Raw genomic sequence first — 18,241 nt, forward strand, 5'->3', positions numbered from 1 at the left:
ATGTCATATGTCTATATACAGTGTTGTAATGATGTGCAAATAGTTAAAGTACAAAAGGGAAAATAAATCAACATAAATATAGGTTGTATTTACAATGGTGTTTGTTCCTCACTGGTTGACCTTTTCTTGTGGCAACAGGTCACACATATTGCTGCTGTGATGGCACACTGTGGTATTTCACCCAGTAGATATGGGAGTTTAGCAAAATTGGATTTGTTTTCAAATTCTTTGTGGGGCTCTGTAATCTGAGGGAAATATGTGTCTCTAATATGGTCATACATTTGGTAGTTCAGGAAGTGCAGCTCAGTTTCCACCTCATTTTGTGGGCAGCGTGCACATAGCCTTTCTCAATAGCAAGGTTATGCTCACTGAGTCTGTACATAGTCAAAGACTTCCTTAATTTTGGGTCATTCACAGTGGTCAGGTATTCTGCCATATGCATCTGCGTTCAGCTGAGTTGCACAGGCCCATTTTCTCTAGCCCTCCATCTCTTTTCATCTGCTCTCTGTTTTTTAGTAAATTCTTTCCAATGTTTTTAGTAAATTCTTTCCAATGTGTAAAGTAATTATCTTTTTGTTTTCTCATGATTTGGTTGCGTCTAAATGGGTTGCTGTTCTGGGGCTCTGTGGGGTCTGTTTGTGAACAGAGCCCCAGAACCAGCTTGCTTTTGGGGGCTCTCATTCTCATCCATCTTCCACCCACTCTTCCTTACTCACCCTTCCATCTTATTCTCTCTACCTCTCTCCCCCGTGCCTATTTTGTCACTCTTTTCGTGTCCTTTTTTAAAATTTGTCAAATTTTCTTTCTCTATTGTCATACCACCAACACCACACTTTCACTCATCCTTACATCTGTGTGACACCCCCCCCCCTCTCTAAACATTCCCACTGCATTAGCAAAGACAAGGCATATATTATACATGCAGTGGTTTCACTGTTGTAAAATACTAATTCCAGTTGGCTTATATAGGATTACAAATGAACCTCGAAGTATCTTAGTCTGGGGGGGGGGGGGGGGGGGGGTCATCCCATGGATCATTAAGCTATTTGATTTGGAAATGTAGGACCCCTGTATGTAAAGATTTTTATTTTAACATTTGATAAAATATTGAATTTGGCCTTTACTACAATAGCCCACAGAAACGCATAGAATAACACATTCATAAATGCGCCAAACATTTATAAAAAATTATAAATCATAAGGAATAAAGTTCAGACTTTTACTCAAGTATTATTTTACTGGGTGACTTTCACTTTTACTTGAGTCATTTTCTATTAAGGTATCTTTACTTTTACTCAAATCAAATTTTATTTGTCACATACACATGGTTAGCAGATGTTAATGCGAGTGTAGCGAAATGCTTGTGCTTCTAGTTCCGACAATGCAGTAATAACCAACGAGTAATCTAACCTAACAATTCCACAACTACTACCTTATACACACACAAGTGTAAATGGATAAAGAATATGTACATAAAGATATATGAATGAGTGATGGTACAGAACGGCATAGGCAAGATGCAGTAGATGGTATCGAGTACAGTATATACATATGAGATGAGTAATGTAGGGTATGTAAACATAAAAGTGCATCGTTTAAAGTGGCTAGTGATACATGTATTACATAAAGATGGCAAGATGCAGTAGATGATATAGAGTACAGTATATACATATACATTATATTAAGTGGCATTGTTTAAAGTGGCTAGTGATACATTTTTTGATCAATTTCCATCAATTTCCATTATTAAAGTGAGTTGGAGTTGAGTCAGTATGTTGGCAGCAGCCACTCGATGTTAGTGCTGGCTGTTTATTGGGTACTTTTTCCACCACTGCTGAACCTGACAGATGTTTACGTTAATTAGGTTGATGCAGGGGTGCGTCAGCAGACTCTGAAGGATTAAATGCAGCTTGCTGTGGAGGAATAGCAAATCAGTTTGAACTCCTGCAACTTGGGAGGGTGGCCATGTATTCCACCAGGGAGGGAGCATAGAGTTGCTTGCATGTGTGTGAGCTCTTCTGTTTCCATGTAACGGAAGGACATACAGTGCAATGCAACCGATCAAAGTGATATTTTGTTGACACTCGTGTACAGAAACCGAATCGTCACGCATCTCTATTTCAAGAGACTAAATAATCAGACCTAAAAATGGAATGCAGTGTCTCTTGATATCACTTCCTCCCCCTTGTTCAATTCATTCCTGGAATCCCCAAGTTGCTCGTTCCTTCTTTCTATCCCTATTTATCTGTGTTCATACAACGAACACAGTAGCGGTGAATCCTGCTACAGTAGTAGGTATCATTTCAACTGTTTAAATCTTAAAACAGGAAAGATAGGTGGGGGGGGGGGGCAGAGAAAGAGAGCGGGAACACGTAACCACCCACTCTCCCTCTTCCTGCATTTCAGGCACTCCGCTCCCTCTTTCCCACACGTTATTCACACCCTTTTCACCTCACAATCCTCTGCTTGCCAATCACTTTCTCCACATGTCACTTCCATAAGGCAGGCAGATGGAGACCCGAGCCGGGCCGGTCACGCTAGGCCAGAGTCCCTCCAACCCCCCCTCTTTAATAATAAATGGACACTTCCATTATGAGCTCTGATGCTGCCTTCAGGCTCAGGCAGGCTCACTCATGCTACGGGACGGTGGGTGAGAAGGGTGGAGGAGGACAGGGGTTGGGATGCGTCGTTCCAGAGTTTGGGATGAGGTGAGGGAGGGAAGAGCGGCAGGGGATAGCACCAAACTCTATCCCCCACCACATTTTATTTGACATTAAAATAGAGCTCTTTGGCCACACACATCAGTGGTGGGTTTGGCGTCAAAAAACAGAATCATGAGGAAAAGTACCTCATGCCTACTGCAAAATGTGGTGGTGGGTGTTTGATATTATGGAGCCATTTTGCTCCCACTGGTCCTGGGGCTCATAAGGTCAACAGGATCATGAATTTGACCGAGTACCAGGACATTTTAGCCTAAAACCTAGTTGCCTCAGCCAGGAGGCTGAAACTTGGCTGCAAGTTGATCTTCCTGCAAAACAATAACCCCAAGCATACATTTGTGGATCACAAAAACTATGATCCACAAAGAAATAGTTAATTGACCACAAAAATCTACATTTTGTAATGCAGTGATGCAGTACTGAAAACAGGAGAGCCAATCATCTTTAGCCCTATATTTGAGATTTTTTAAATACAATCTCTTTCTCTGAGCAATTGTATTAGTATAAAATATTATACATTTTCCCAGTTTTGGAGCATACAATATAGCTCAGTATTTTTTTTATAATTTATATTATAGTCTTTTTTGCTCATCTTTTTCAAGGGTGCCAATCATTTTCGACACGGTTGGGGTGGGTTAAGGGAGTATAAACCACAAGACAGTAACTTTATGCTGTTCTCTCACAGAGATCCATCGGTAACCCTTGCATATAGTAGTTATTTTTTATTGTGTTACTATTTTTCCTTGAATTTATTTAGCAAATGTCTTTTTATTAAAAACTCTACATTGTTGGTTCAGGGCTCGTAAGTTAGCATTTCACTTTTAGGTGTATTCGGCGCGAGATAAATACAATTTGAACACGTAGCTACTGTGAAACACTGTGTGTGTGTGTGAGACAATTACCTACAGGTTAACCTCTAGTCAAACTGTACCTGTAAGCGTGGACAGACAGCGGTTGACGAGCAGTAGTGGAGCTGGTTCTAGAAGCGCTATGGGCTGAGCAGTGAGCAGCCGCTTGTGCTTTTAGCACTGTACAATCCGATCATCACTTCCTCATGTGGTCGCAATAGACTCACAACCCTGAGTGCAAACGGTAAACCTGTTTCCGCCGTGGAGTCAATTGTCTGTGTGTGCGTGATACTGTAACATACAAGCAATGTCTCAAGTGTGAATGTGTGTGTGTGTGTGTGTGTGTGTGTGTGTGTGTGTGTGTGTGAATATGCATGCCTGAGTGTTGAGTGTCTGTGTTCTTGTGTCCGTCTGTATGAATGCATGCATGCGTTTGTGTATGGGTGAGTGAGTGCGTTTGTCACACTGGGCTCTGAAACAGTGATGGAATTAGAGCCCGCCACCTGCGACATTTGAACTATGACCTCTGCCCATGAGTCAGCTGATCATGACCCCGGAAAAGAGGCTTCCCACTGGCCCTCTGATAACACAGATACGTGAACACAGGCAGAACCCGAGACTGCAGCACACAGCCCTCTACTGTACACCAGCCATGTTACACTGTAGGACACTTAGCATGTTTCAACTTCGTGTTTCAAACGTTCTCTTAAAATGCACTGATGACCTGCCCTCCACCACCCATCCACAACCTCCATCTCTTCTTCTCCACCCCCACCTCAGGACACAGGATGGGGATGCTATTGGTAAATAAACACTTGCATGACAATGGGCCCTAGCGTTGGGCTGGGCTGTGGTGGCTGCCATTGTATATTTATAGGGAGTTGAGTTTATAATTCATGGCGAAGGACTACTTTGGAGTGGATGGTCCCAGGCCTTCTATCCTCTCACGCTCTCCTCCTCATCCTTGCTTCCCCCTGCTTTCCCACTACAGTAAGCTACTGACACAGAGAGCACTAACAATACTGGACATGTGCAGGACTGCCGCTCTCTCCACTGCCCACCCCCATTATAATAATATATTCAAGGATTAAAAGGGGGTTTTATCTTGGAGCTCCCCATGCATTATGAATGGGGAATTTCAAAATTTAATTGCCCCGAATTAAATGATTCAAGATAATGTTTCTTTTATAAATTCGTAATAGGTCCAGGGGGCAGAGAGGGGGGGAAATACATTAAATAAAACTTCCCTCCCCAACAAAGGAAAAGAGAAATAGAGTGAACAAAAAGGGATGCTGACCTTGTGCTCCTGGAGGAGTGTATGGGCTGTTTGGAGAAGACAAGAGAGCAGGAGGAAGGGAGAAAGAACAAGGCTGTGCACGAATAGGAGGTGAGAAATTAGATTCACTTTAATCTGTGGCCTTTCCATGTGGACAGTTTCATGACTATTCTGTGTTGTCCATCATAACCTTCTGTCACTATCGCACAGGACCAACCTCAAACTACTGCATATGGTGAGTTAGACTGATCCCAGATCTGTATGTTGTACAGTGTAAGAAGTATTGTACCAACTTTTCACTGTACTTACTCTGCATTTAAGGTAAAGGTTAGGGTAGTCTCGTGGGGCCATCCTTTCAAACCTGGTCTTGTTGACAGAATGTGAGAAGCCTTGGTTCCGAGACTAGGGTTGCTGTCATGTACAGTAACAATGAATCATGTCAACAGTTGCACTGTACTTACAATAATCATCATACAGTCACGAGAACCCTGTAAAAGTCAAAACGTTACCACCAACTATCATTGTCAGAGGAGTTAGCTAAAGCACAGAGTACAGATCTTGGACCAGGCTGTAAGGTAGCCTGAGTGCCAGTCTGTTTGTGCCATCATGCCAACTCCTTGTCACTCATTGGCTTGACAATGACAGCAACGGGGTTGGCAAGAGCACAAACAGATCTGGGACCAGGCTAAAAGGTGAGCTGGTGAGGACTTTGTGGCTAGATATAACAGGGTGCTGTGAATTGCTTGGAGAGTGTGATTGGTTAAAACAGTAGGTAGATTCTCAGTAACTGTACACTACACCAACTGGAAACAATCTTTAGAGAAGCAGCAGGTAAAGACTGGTAGAGAATCGTACAAAATGGCAAGTAGCAGTAGCAGTCCATTGGGAGTCAATCAGAATACAGGAACAAACCGGTCCATGATGAGAGATTGGAGTGTGACCAAGCAAAGTATGCAGCAGATAACGTGGTGATACTTCAACAAAGTAGAAAGGTAGAAAACGAGCCCCTTTATAGTTGCCGTTATACAGTAGAATAGACTCGGAGCAACTGTCATTTTGCGGTTGGTAGCAGCATGAACAGATAGATGAATTAGAATAAGCAGCGCGAGCTAACACTTTGGAGTAAGGCGAAAATAAACTGCTGGTGCATGGCCTATTAAAATGGCCGCTCATATCCATCCATCCATCCATCCATCCATCGGGGGGGGGGGATTAGGCAGACACCAATGAATTAGCTCCCTGTGCCGACATGAACCGCAGATGAAATGACAATAACAGCTACTGTACTGGAATTACGGGGTTATTTAAGATCTTAGGCATCTAACAGAGAGCGCTAACTCCACATCATGTTTCGATAGCCATTAAATGTTAACACAAAACCAAACTAAGCTGAAAATACAGAGCAGATGTCATACAGACAACAACAACAAAAAAACATACGTTGAAAATTAGCGATTGGATCAGAGACCGCTTTTATTAACGTTTTGTTTGTCTCGTTTCTGGTGTGGAGGGAAGAGTAACAAAAAGGTTCACACCGTTTCAGGATGTCTAACTACAAAACCATCATCTAAGTGAAATGAGCAGAAGTCCTTTGTGTGAATCACGTCTTGCTGAAGGTTTGACTTCGTCACCATTCTGACTTCTGGCTCTCATAATATGAGCGTTAGTCATATTAGCGTTAGTCATATTCTTCATCACAACAGAAACTCATCCTTGGGTGATTCAATTGCAACTTGAAGAGCTGAGGTACATTCATAATAAAGTTTTAAATGTAAAAAAAATAATAATAACCCAAATCACCTGCTTTTAGTCATCAAATTTCACTTAATAAACACACATATTATCCTTTCCATTACATTTCAAATGGTACTTCATACTCGAGTAAAGAAATAAAATACTGATTGTTCCCAGAAGAAGTGCACAGGACATTTTGTGCCAGCAGTTTCCTTCAGTTGTATTTAAAATGCTATTGAGTAAAACCAGGAAGTGCAGCGCGAGAAGAGAGAGAGAGAGGGGAAGTGATGATCTCAAACAGAGAACAAAGAGCCAAATACGCCAGAGAAAAAGATTGAGTGAAATTATACTTGGTATATATTAAAAAGGTGCAATATGCAGAAATCGCTCTGCCATTTCCTAGTTTCAAAAATTCTAACAGTTTGCCTAATTTCAGTTTGTGACAACAAACCACTGAAATATATTTTCAATAACCCCAAAAATTGTATTTCAGCTGTTTGAAGCTGGTGTACTAAAGCGAAAGTAAAAGACTCAAAAACAAAACTTAAGAAAAGGAAGCATAGAAATAGAGTACATAGAACTGATCTAACACTTCTTAAACGTACTTTCAAAGAAATGGGATTTTAGATCTGTCATTTTCAATGTGAATTTGGTCAGGTCTCCCAAAAAGTAACATATTGCAGCTTTAAGATAAACTACAGTAATAAACTGACTGAGAGGTAAAGGGTTAGGATGAGATTTTGGCTTGCTAGAGACAAAATTAAATACAATTTAAATCTAATTTCTTTCTTTCTGTCCCACCTACAGTAGTGGAACTGAAACCGGCGCCGTCCCCTGCGATTGTTACTCCCTACCATTCTCTCATGTCAATAAACTCAATGTAAACCAGTAAATCACTGTTCAAACCTCAAAAACAAAAAGGCAGTTTTTCATGTAAATGACAAACTTCTAATGCTCAGATAGAAGGCCGATGGGAGAGACACACTGACTGGCAGTGTGCAAGCAGTCTGCAGCGCTTGGTAGATAGGAAGGCACCAATAACAAAGCCATGGAAGGAGGGACGAACTAACGAAATGGATAGATAGTGAAAAGTTCTACCATTTAAAAATTCAAATTCTGTTTTTTTTATTTTTATTATTCTTAGCTCCTTCTTTATTTCTGAGTCACTTTAGAGAGACAAAAATAAATAAATAGAAAAGGGCTGACTGACTGGCTGACTGCTGCTCTTCTTCTGCAATAACGGTTAGCTAGATGATGATTCCATCTATTCACTGTTGACTTTGGGCTCATCTCCAGTTCGTTCCGCACTCAGGTCCAAGTCCACTCCCAGTGAGAGAGAAGCAGTAGCCTTGTCTCCGTTCTTGGTTTGGCCTTCCTGTTCCTGGGTGGTTGCAGGGACAGCAGTGTCAGGCATGGTGGAGTTAGCATCCACATGATCCCCTTCCTGAGCAGGGTTAGTGTCCTGGGCTTGGCTAACACTTCGGCCTGCGTCTGAGGAGATTGAGCTAGCTTCTTTGCTAGCCTCCTGAATCGGGCTAGCGTCTCCAACCTCCAGGACTGGGCTAGCGTCCGTACCATTCCCGTTGACCACCACCTTCCCACCATCCCCGTTGACTATGAGGGGGGCTAGATCCCTGGCTGCGCCCCCGTGTCCCAGCTGCTGTACCTGAGCCAACACCTGCTCCACCGCTGCCTGGTCGTCTCCCTCCTCGTCCTCCTCCTCTAGTTTCCTCAGGATGATGGGCAGTTTGTCGTCGGCTTCGGCATTCTCCAGCAGGGCGATGTCGCTCTCCTCATAGCGTGGCAGCGGAGCGCCTTCCTCCTGCTGCTGCTGGAAGTGCAGGCGCTTGGCCTTGCCGCTGGCCACCACCCTCTCCAGGATCTGCTTCTCAGCCAGGCGCAGCTGGATGGCCACGCGGGAGTGGAGGGAGAGGCCGGGCTTCTCCAACGCACACTGGTCATCCTGGAGGACAGGGAGGTGGGGAGACATTGGGCAGAGGGTAAGCAAGTGAGGTAGAGGGGAAGGGAGGGGGAGACAGAAAGTGAGTCAGCAAAGAGAGAAAATAAAACAATATGGTGGGTGAGCCATGTCGTCCTTACTGACCTGGGAGCTGGTCTTGTAGGTCTGGAGCAGCAGGGCAGCCCTGGTCTCTAGGAAAGTCCACAGTTTGATCTCATTGTCCCAGCTCACAGAGAACTCGGTGTTACCCAGGGTGAAGATCTTATTGATGGCATGTTCTCCTACCAGGTAGTCCTTCAGCTCTTCTGTGGCGAATAGGGGTTAAAATGGCAGCGAACCAGAATGTCAGGACCAATACGATTACACAGAGGAAACAACATCCAGCTCAACTCATCTGGTCTTTAGAGCTAAACATAAAAAAATAAATAAAATAAAACATTTTTACAAGACGTCAATTAAGCTTGGTGACATTAATTAAAACCTTGAACGTTAGAGTTAAGATAAAGGGCTGTTATTCTACAGGCCGAGTACCCAGGTATTTAAACCGGTAGCCAACTGCTGTCTTCGCAATCTGCCTTTTGATTGGAGCAATTACATAAGGCTTGATTACCCCTGAGAGGGAGACATGAAAGGATCGGAGGTTGAGTGCCTAATGTGTTCACACGCCACACACACACCTGAGTCAATAGTATATATCTGTGTGGCCTGAGGTAGAGGAGGCCTGTCTCCTACAGAAACTGTAGTATGCTAGCCAGGCCTGGGTTCAAATACAATTTCAAAACTGCCTGGAGAGCCAGTTGGGCGGGGTTACACGGGTAACCTCGATCAAGTAAAGTATTTTTATTATTTCAAACTGGATTTCACGCCTAGGTATCACTCTTAACTTCTCCTCAGCCGTTCCTGGTATCGTGCCTTAGCGTGTGACAGGCCTTGTGACCGTGCGGGGATCCATAGGCAAGGTCCCGAATCGATGCTAGCATTTACGCTTGCGCGTCTTACCCTCGGTCATACAGAAGACTCTGAGGAAGGCCAATAGCTGGGCAGAGATTGGAGGATCGCTGCAGTGCAGGGCAAAGATACTAGACCTGATGAGAGTGGAGAGAAAGAAGAGGGGAAAGAGAAAGTGAACGAAAGTGAAAGAGAGACCATACAGTCACAGCAACTTCTCTATTTCCCATTACACACACACACACACATCATCTCTTAGTTAAACCTTACCAGGACCTTATAACCTCCCCTGTTGTTGATCAGGCTCTGTCAGAGCTTCAATCTGCCTTCATTGCCCAGCAGAAAGCCTGAGTTGAACCCGAAATTGGTACTTAATGCAGATAAAGCCAAGTACATGTTATTTTCCAAATCACATAAAAAGCTATCTGATGATTTATGCATACGTCCTTTGAAAGGTGCCCTCATTGATGGTGTCCCCACCTATAAATATCTATAAACTCTGCCTACCAGCAAATTGGTGACTAAATCGAGTGCGCCTACTGTGCTGCCCAATCAGATAGCTCAAATCACCGTGGCTACAGATCTTCCATGACCCTGGCCACAGCCAAGTTTAATAGGCTACTAGCCTACGTAAGATTTAATAACTTTTTAAAATCATGACCACAGAGAGACTGTCAATGAATACAGCAAAAAGCTGCTGTTTGTATGAGTGAGTTCATGTTGAAGTTTAAATTCAGCACTGTCTTTGTTTTTATTCAACACTATTACAAAACACTATATTTTGTTATATGCTCGGGCTGCAGCTGCAATGAATGAGTAGCCAAGTATCGATAGCCCTGCGTTTTATTATTATTAGCAGCTCGTCGTGACGATTAAGGAATACTTCACTTTCTCTGGTCAGAGGAACAACATGAATTTGTACATGAGGCAGATGCAGTGTGACTCGAGTTTCGCCATCAGGTAGAAGACGGTGTCCCCTCTCTCTGATCAGTCTCACCGGAGGAAAGGAAGGAGAGAGCGGTTGAGATAAATCTTTTTTAAACGGTCAACCAACTCGGAATTCCAAGTCGGAAACTCTGGCATCTTCCTAGAGCTCCGACTTCTCGACCTGAAGATCACCGACATCGTGATTTGACCTCGTTGACCATCAGATGCAGGTACCGTCAGTCCAGTAAAATAAAACGGCTAATTATTTCAATTCATGCCCCACAGTGCCTCACAAGTGATAAACCAACTGATCTATTTTGTTATCAAAAGCTCGAGTTTTGAAATATAATACGGTCTGATTAACAATATTGGCAGGCCAATCATATAGCCAATATGCTGTGATGAGGTTTTGGCGGTAGGCCTAATACATTATTCCCACAAACCTGTTTAAGGTTCATGTAAATAAAAAATATGAGCAGTAGATCTCAACTTGCTTTTTGACTGCGAAAGTGACCTCGACTCAGAAAAGGTTGGTGACCACCGCTCTATGTGAATGCAGCGGTCACTGTATTGAAGCCATTGGACACTGTTTATCAAATAGCGCATTGCGCAGTACACATCCTTGTACAGTACAGTACACATCCTTGCATTTTGTATGATAATGTGGGCTGGCCCTCGTGGTCTCGTAGATCGATGCGTTGCACTTGTTTTTTTGTTGTCTATGAAGCTCTATTGCATAAAACTTCCCCCAACCTTACCTCATTGTGAACCTATAGATGTGCGGGCTACCGGACCCGTGCTCAGGGATGGCTAACTCGGAACATCCCTTCCATCTCTACTGGGTTGGGTAGATCTGTTGTTTTTTTTGCACCTTACGTGTGAAATGATCGACAATGTACTTTAAAATTGAAGGAGTTGGTGCCTCTAGGGCATTTCGTATGGTTATTAGGGTACCTTTTACTGAATAATGTGTCTGTTCATTATTGTGTTTGGCTTTTTGTGTATTGTTGTTTATAATATTGTATTTTAAAGTGTATATAAATGTGTAGTTGAATGAGTTTGTTGTATTTTGATGCGTATTGTGGCGCTATACGGGGGCTCCTCTGGAAAAGAGACCTGGGTCTCAGCATTGACTCCCTGTCAAAATAAAGGTTAACTAAAAATGTGTAATAAAAATTGTACACCTCACAAAGAAAGAAAACGTCCACAGTGATCTCTGTATGGCGTGACGCATATAAAACCCTGATCTGTAGGTTAAACTCCGTGAAGGGGCTTGGCAGGTACAGTTTGTGTTGATGGAGGTTAGTGACCCATGGCTAACTCCGATCTCCACTACACTCATGTTTCGTTTAGCAGCCACTGGTCCGTGGTTAACCAAGATCCACTCACATGTAGCATCAGCTGACTCATTTAAGCTGAGTGGAGGGCAAACCCTGATCCCCTGATGCATCGTTAATATACACTTAATCAATTACAAGCAAATCTTTCATTACCACGGGATATTCCTGGTGTTTTAACCCTGCCGCTTATAACAGAGAGAGAGAGGAGAGAGAGAATATAAGAGGCAGAAAGAGAGAGGAGGGAGGGAGATGCCACTACACCAGGGGTGGGCAGGCTGGTGGGCCGGTGTGGGCGCAGGCTTCTGTTCCAGCCAAGCAGAAAACGTTGAAAATTTGAAATGCACCCCCCCCCCCCCGGACGCTGCCATCATTTTATCATTACCCTAATATCACGCAGCCTTCCCTCCCCCTCTTATTAACAAGAGCACTTTTAATATTTTATTGAAGGGCATTCTGAGTCTCACGGTGTAAATGAGATGACAGTCTGTAGTGTTGTTGCTGTTTGGGCCTCTGTTGTTCCACGGACGGATATAGTGATGTATGCTGTTCAAAAAACACTGTCTGTCGCCCATACATACACTGGGATATATACGGAAAGCACCGGGGCAACGCTGCCTGTCTGTCGCCCATACATACACTGGAATATATACGGAAAGCACCGGGGCAACGGCACACTGCCTGTCCGTCGCCCATACATACACTGGGATATATACGGAAAGCACCGGGGCAACACTGCCTGTCCGTCGCCCATACATACACTGGGATATATACGGAAAGCACCGGGGCAACACTGCCTGTCCGTCGCCCATACATACACTGGGATATATACGGAAAGCACCGGGACAACACTGCCTGTCCGTCGCCCATACATACACTGGGATATATACGGAAAGCACCGGGGCAACGCTGCCTGTCCGTCGCCCATACATACACTGGGATATATACGGAAAGCACCAGGGCAACGCTGCCTGTCTGTCGCCCATACATACACTGGGATACAGTGGGGAGAACAAGTATTTGATACACTGCCGATTTTGCAGGTTTTCCTACTTACAAAGCATGTAGAGGTCTGTAATTTTTATCATAGGTACACTTCAACTGTGAGAGACGGAATCTAAAACAAAAATCCCGAAAATCACATTGTATGATTTTTAAGTAATTAATTAGCATTTTATTGCAAGACATAAGTATTTGATACATCAGAAAAGCAGAACTTAATATTTGGTACTGAATCCTTTGTTTGCAATTACAGAGATCATACGTTTCCTGTAGTTCTTGACCAGGTTTGCACACACTGCAGCAGGGATTTTGGCCCACTCCTCCATACAGACCTTCTCCAGATCCTTCAGGTTTCGGGGCTGTCGCTGGGCAATACGGACTTTCAGCTCCCTCCAAAGATTTTCTATTGGGTTCAGGTCTGGAGACTGGCTAGGCCACTCCAGGACCTTGAGATACTTCTTACGGAGCCACTCCTTAGTTGCCCTGGCTGTGTGTTTCGGGTCGTTGTCATGCTGGAAGACCCAGCCACGACCCATCATCAATGCTCTTAGTGAGGGAAGGAGGTTGTTGGCTAAGATCTCGCAATACATGGCCCCATCCATCCTCCCCTCAATACGGTGCAGTCGTCCTGTCGCCTTTGCAGAAAAGCATCCCCAAAGAATGATGTTTCCACCTCCATGCTTCACGGTTGGGATGGTGTTCTTGGGGTTGTACTCATCCTTCTTCTTCCTCCAAACACGGCGAGTGGAGTTTAGACCAAAAAGCTCTATTTTTGAATCATCAGACCACATGACCTTCTCCCATTCCTCCTCTGGATCATCCAGATGGTCATTGGCAAACTTCAGACGGGCCTGGACATGCGCCTGCTTGAGCAGGGGGACCTTGTGTGCGCTGCAGGATTTTAATCCATGACGGCGTAGTGTGTTACTAATGGTTTTCTTTGAGACTGTGGTCCCAGCGCTCTTCAGGTCATTGACCAGGTCCTGCCGTGTAGTTCTGGGCTTATCCCTCACCTTCCTCATGATCATTGATGCCCCACGAGGTGAGATCTTGCATGGAGCCCCAGACCGAGGGTGATTGACCATCATCTTGAACTTCTTCTATTTTCTTCTATTTTCTAATAATTGCGCCAACAGTTGTTGCCTTCTCACCAAGCTGCTTGCCTATTGTCCTGTAGCCCATCCCAGCCTTGTGCAGGTCTACAATTTTATCCTTGATGTCCTTACACAGCTCTCTGGTCTTGGCCATTGTGGAGAGGTTGGAGTCTGTTTGATTGAGTGTGTGGACAGGTGTCTTTTATACAGGTAACGAGTTCAAACAGGTGCAGTTAATACAGGTAATGAGTGGAGAACAGGAGGGCTTCTTAAAGAAAAACTAACAGGTCTGTGAGAGCCGGAATTCTTACTGGTTGGTAGGTGATCAAATACTTATGTCATGCAATAAAATGCAAATGAATTACTTAAAAATCATACAATGTGATTTTCTGGATTTTTGTTTTAGATTCCGTCTCTCACAGTTGAAGTGTACCTATGATAAAAATTACAGACCTCTACATGCTTTGTAAGTAGGAAAACCTGCAAAATCGGCAGTGTATCAAATACTTGTTCTCCCCACTGTATATACGGAAAAGCACTGGGGCAACGGCACACTGCCTGTCCGTCGCCCATACATACACTGGGATATATACGGAAAGCACCGGGGCAACGCTGCCTGTCTGTCGCCCATACATACACTGGGATATATACGGAAAGCACCGGGGCAACGCTGCCTGCCTGTCTGTCGCCCATACATACACTGGGATATATACGGAAAGCACCGGGGCAACGCTGCCTGCCTGTCTGTCGCCCATACATACACTGGGATATATACGGAAAGCACCGGGGCAACGGCACACTGCCTGTCTGTCGCCCATACATACACTGGGATATATACGGAAAAGGCGTTTTCGAACCACAGCGGGCTCTGGCCAAAAGTAATGCCCGCATTAAAGGAATGTTAAGCCCCTTCCTGGATAGCCTAAAAGGCAGGTAGCACTCCAGGAACACGGTTGGCCAGCCATGGAATAGTGTGCCATTTGTGATGCACCCTTCATGTCACAGTGCAGCTTTTGTTTTCAGAGTAAATTCTCCTCTCCTGTATGTACTGTTGTGATAGCGATGGGCAGAGAGAGACGTAATGTAATAGTAATGCTGCTAGACCAGAGCAGGCCTCAGTAATGTGTTTGCAGTGTAATAACGTCAGCCATGTCCTGCCAATTGTCACATTGATCAATTCACTGAAATTCTGGAAAATATTGCCCTCCTGAAATTACCCGTCTCTGACATAATGGAGAGAGATAATTTGTTTTCTCTCGCGCTACCCCCTCTTTCTCCCTCCCTCCCTCCCTCCGAGGGGATGCCTGCGTGTGTGCGGCCGCCTCTCTACTTACGAGGGGATGCCAGCGCGGGCCAGCACCTCCGCCTTCATGGCGTACAGCCGTTCACTCTTGGACACGCCCAGTTTGATCTTGACCCTGTCGTGGGCGTTCTCCTGGAAGAAGAAGCCGTTGTGGATCACAAACTCAGCGTTGGACCGCGTCCCATAGAATATGTAAATCTGAGGACAGACGAGAGAACCCATTAAAAAGGGGAAGTTCAGTATTTTACAACTTAATGTTAGACGGTTTTTCTCCCTGAAAACAGGAAATACTGTATACAAAAAACAGCCACTACAAAACGTTAGTATTTTACTGGCTGGCGGCTAAAGTCAGCTGAACATCCCCTTTATCATCCGATTCGAACTCAACCTCCAGAAGGTTCCTGTAGATTGGATCATTTGGATGTAAGCAATGTGGTGAACATTCCACCCACTATTCCTCTGTACCATTTTCCATCATAATCATGTTATCATTTCTGATCTAGTGGAAGCTACACATGGGCACAGAGAATCCCCACACCACTCTGCTCGCGTACGGCTCCAACATATTACATCCACATTTACAGATAGCAGAAGGAGTGTGCTAGGTAAAGGAGAGCGAGTGACGGGGCAGGGGATAGAGAGGAGGAGTGATAAAGCTTAGGAGGGAATGTAGCTTAGTGGTTTGTGTGTCTGTGAGCTCAGGCAGGTTCCACGTCCAGAAATGGCACCCTATTCCCTATATCGTGCACTATTTTTTTTTTTTTACCAGGAACCATAGCGCTCTGGTCAAAAGTAGTACACTAGATAGGGAATAGGGTGCTATTTCAGACACACACTCTGTGAGCTCAGGGCACTTCGGCCGGACGGTGACATCTGCCGGAGGAATCATAGGATCAAGAGGCTCGACTCCCCATCACACCCCCACCCCCACACACACACACTTTGCTGTCTCTAAATCTTATCAAATAATTCCCATTCTAAAAAGAGAGGTGGAGATGGGGAGGAGAGGGAGCTGTAGAAGTTGGTGGAGTCCCGATTCTCCACCCCTCTCCCAAAGCACGGATTTAACAACTGTGGAAACTCCCTCCAGCCAATAAGTCAGGCATGGCCCAGCTAACTCAAACCCAGCCTGACCTTCTCCCGCTCCCTGACATATATAAACATCCTATCGCCTGTTTCTGTAGCGTGAGGCAGCTTGATGTACATGTACATCCCCCTGGACAGGATGCTAGTTTTTTATTGTAAGAGTAAACGGCGCAGTGGTGTCATGCTGCCCAGACTCACCTGGTCGTTCTCTTTGTAGTCCTGCAGAGCCACACACTCACACCGGTCATCCTCCAGGTTGTAACCAGTGGTGATCTGAGAAACACACAACAGGCTAATTGTAATTCACTGATTGATTAGTGACAGTTGGAAAAGCTCATGGAAGCATTTTACAGTCACATTTTAGTTCTTATCCAGAGCGACTTACAGGAGCAATTAGGGTTAAGTGCCTTGCTCAAGGGCACAGGCAGATTTTTTTCACCTAGTCAGCTCGGGGATTCGAACCAGATACCTTTCGGTTACTGGCCCAACGCTCTTGGTTTTATATGGACTGGTTCAAATCAAAGTTTATTCAAAGTGCATTTCAAAACATAACACACTTTACAGTAAAACATTTAATGTGGTTAAAGTTCAGAGCTGCAAAGTGAAGCGAAACAATTTACAGCATGTTTATTTCCTATACTGTACGTGACCAGCTAATCTAACAAATGTACAATATTTTCCCTCCTAGTATTAGAAGAGCTGTATATCAAATCCTCCATTCGTTTGGTAACAAACTCAAGGGACTAATGAACAAAAATCAGCGAGCAAATATATTTCAAAACATGAATGTATTGGTTTAGCATATGTAATCAATGAGTATATCAATACATATAATTCCTTTATCCGTATTTAGTGAGTTTACAAATGGGCAGAAATGAAGGAAATTGAACGAACCCACACCATTTCTCACCCTTGAGTAACACTGCAGGAACCAGGGCTGAAGACGAGCAATAAAATGTGGGAATATCTCGGAGGAAGTTGTAACCCATTTTTATTAAACTAAAACCAAGGGAATACATTGTATTACATGTATTTAATGACTCGCTTTGTCTACATAGCAGGCTTTCACAAATCAGATCTAATTTAAGGGGCGTAGATGCAGTTTACATGCGCACGCAAGGAGGAGATATTATCGCTCCTTTACAATCACTCACTGAATACAATCAAAGCCAAATGATTGCGATAAATAAAAAGAACCCATGAGATAAGCGTAACCATCTTAGGAAAACACATTACACTGGTGTGGTTTCTCTCAAATCTACAATTATCTACAGCAGAGGTCTTGATTGTGTGTGTGTGTGTAATTTTTTTAACAAAAAACCTAGGACTTTAAAACATACATTTAATTCAAACCTCTCGCACAGTGGGTAGAGGATGTTCGTGTGCAGTTGTGCAACAGGCCCGTTTCAGCCCATGCAACAGGCCCGTTTCAGCAGTGGTGGAAAAAGTACCCAAATTGTCAAAGATACTTTAGAAAATGACTCAAGTAAAAGTCACCCAGTAAAATACAACTTGAGTAAAAGTCTAAAAAGTATTTGGGTTTAAATATACATAAGTTTCAAAGGGAAAAGTAATTGCTAAAATATACTTAAGTATCAAAAGGAAAAGTATAAATAATTTCAAATTCCTTATATTAAGCAAAGCAGACAGCATCATTTTCTTTAAAAAAAAAAGTGTTTAAATTTACGAATAGCACACTCCAACATCATTTACAAACAAAACATTTGTGTTTAGTAAGTCCGCCAGATCAGGTAGTAGGGATGGCCAGGGATGTGCGTGAATTTGACAATTTTCCTGTCCTGCTAAGCATTCAAAATGTAACGAGTATCATTTTCTTTAGGCATGTAGTGAAGTAAAAATAAAAAGTTGTCAAAAATAAAAAAAATAGTAAAGTACAGATACCCCCCCAAAAAATACTTAAGTAAAAATACTTTCAAGCACTACTTAAATACTTTACACCATTGCGTTTCAGCCATGTTATAGTGTATAATAGCGTGTTTGTAGTA

General features: G+C 43.7%; 1 protein-coding gene across 3 annotated transcripts in view; it reads right to left on the reverse strand.

Moving 5' to 3' along the window:
- Positions 1 to 6,292: 6,292 nt before the first annotated feature.
- The window catches only part of LOC139553286 (actin-histidine N-methyltransferase-like), a 55,352-nt gene continuing 43,403 nt past the window's right edge, over positions 6,293 to 18,241 (reverse strand). For 2 of the 3 annotated variants that reach the window (XM_071365458.1, XM_071365459.1), the window contains exons 9-13: positions 16,434 to 16,508; positions 15,181 to 15,347; positions 9,538 to 9,623; positions 8,683 to 8,843; positions 6,293 to 8,541 (exon numbers count right to left, since the gene is read on the reverse strand). In XM_071365458.1, the coding sequence (XP_071221559.1) occupies positions 7,843 to 8,541; positions 8,683 to 8,843; positions 9,538 to 9,623; positions 15,181 to 15,347; positions 16,434 to 16,508 (1,188 nt within the window). In that variant the 3' untranslated portion in view covers positions 6,293 to 7,842. The remainder of the gene's footprint in view (positions 8,542 to 8,682; positions 8,844 to 9,537; positions 9,624 to 15,180; positions 15,348 to 16,433; positions 16,509 to 18,241) is intronic. The other variant, XM_071365460.1, reaches the window with a different exon arrangement.

This window comes from Salvelinus alpinus, chromosome 25, assembly GCF_045679555.1.
Source record: "Salvelinus alpinus chromosome 25, SLU_Salpinus.1, whole genome shotgun sequence".
Lineage (NCBI taxonomy): Eukaryota > Metazoa > Chordata > Actinopteri > Salmoniformes > Salmonidae > Salvelinus > Salvelinus alpinus.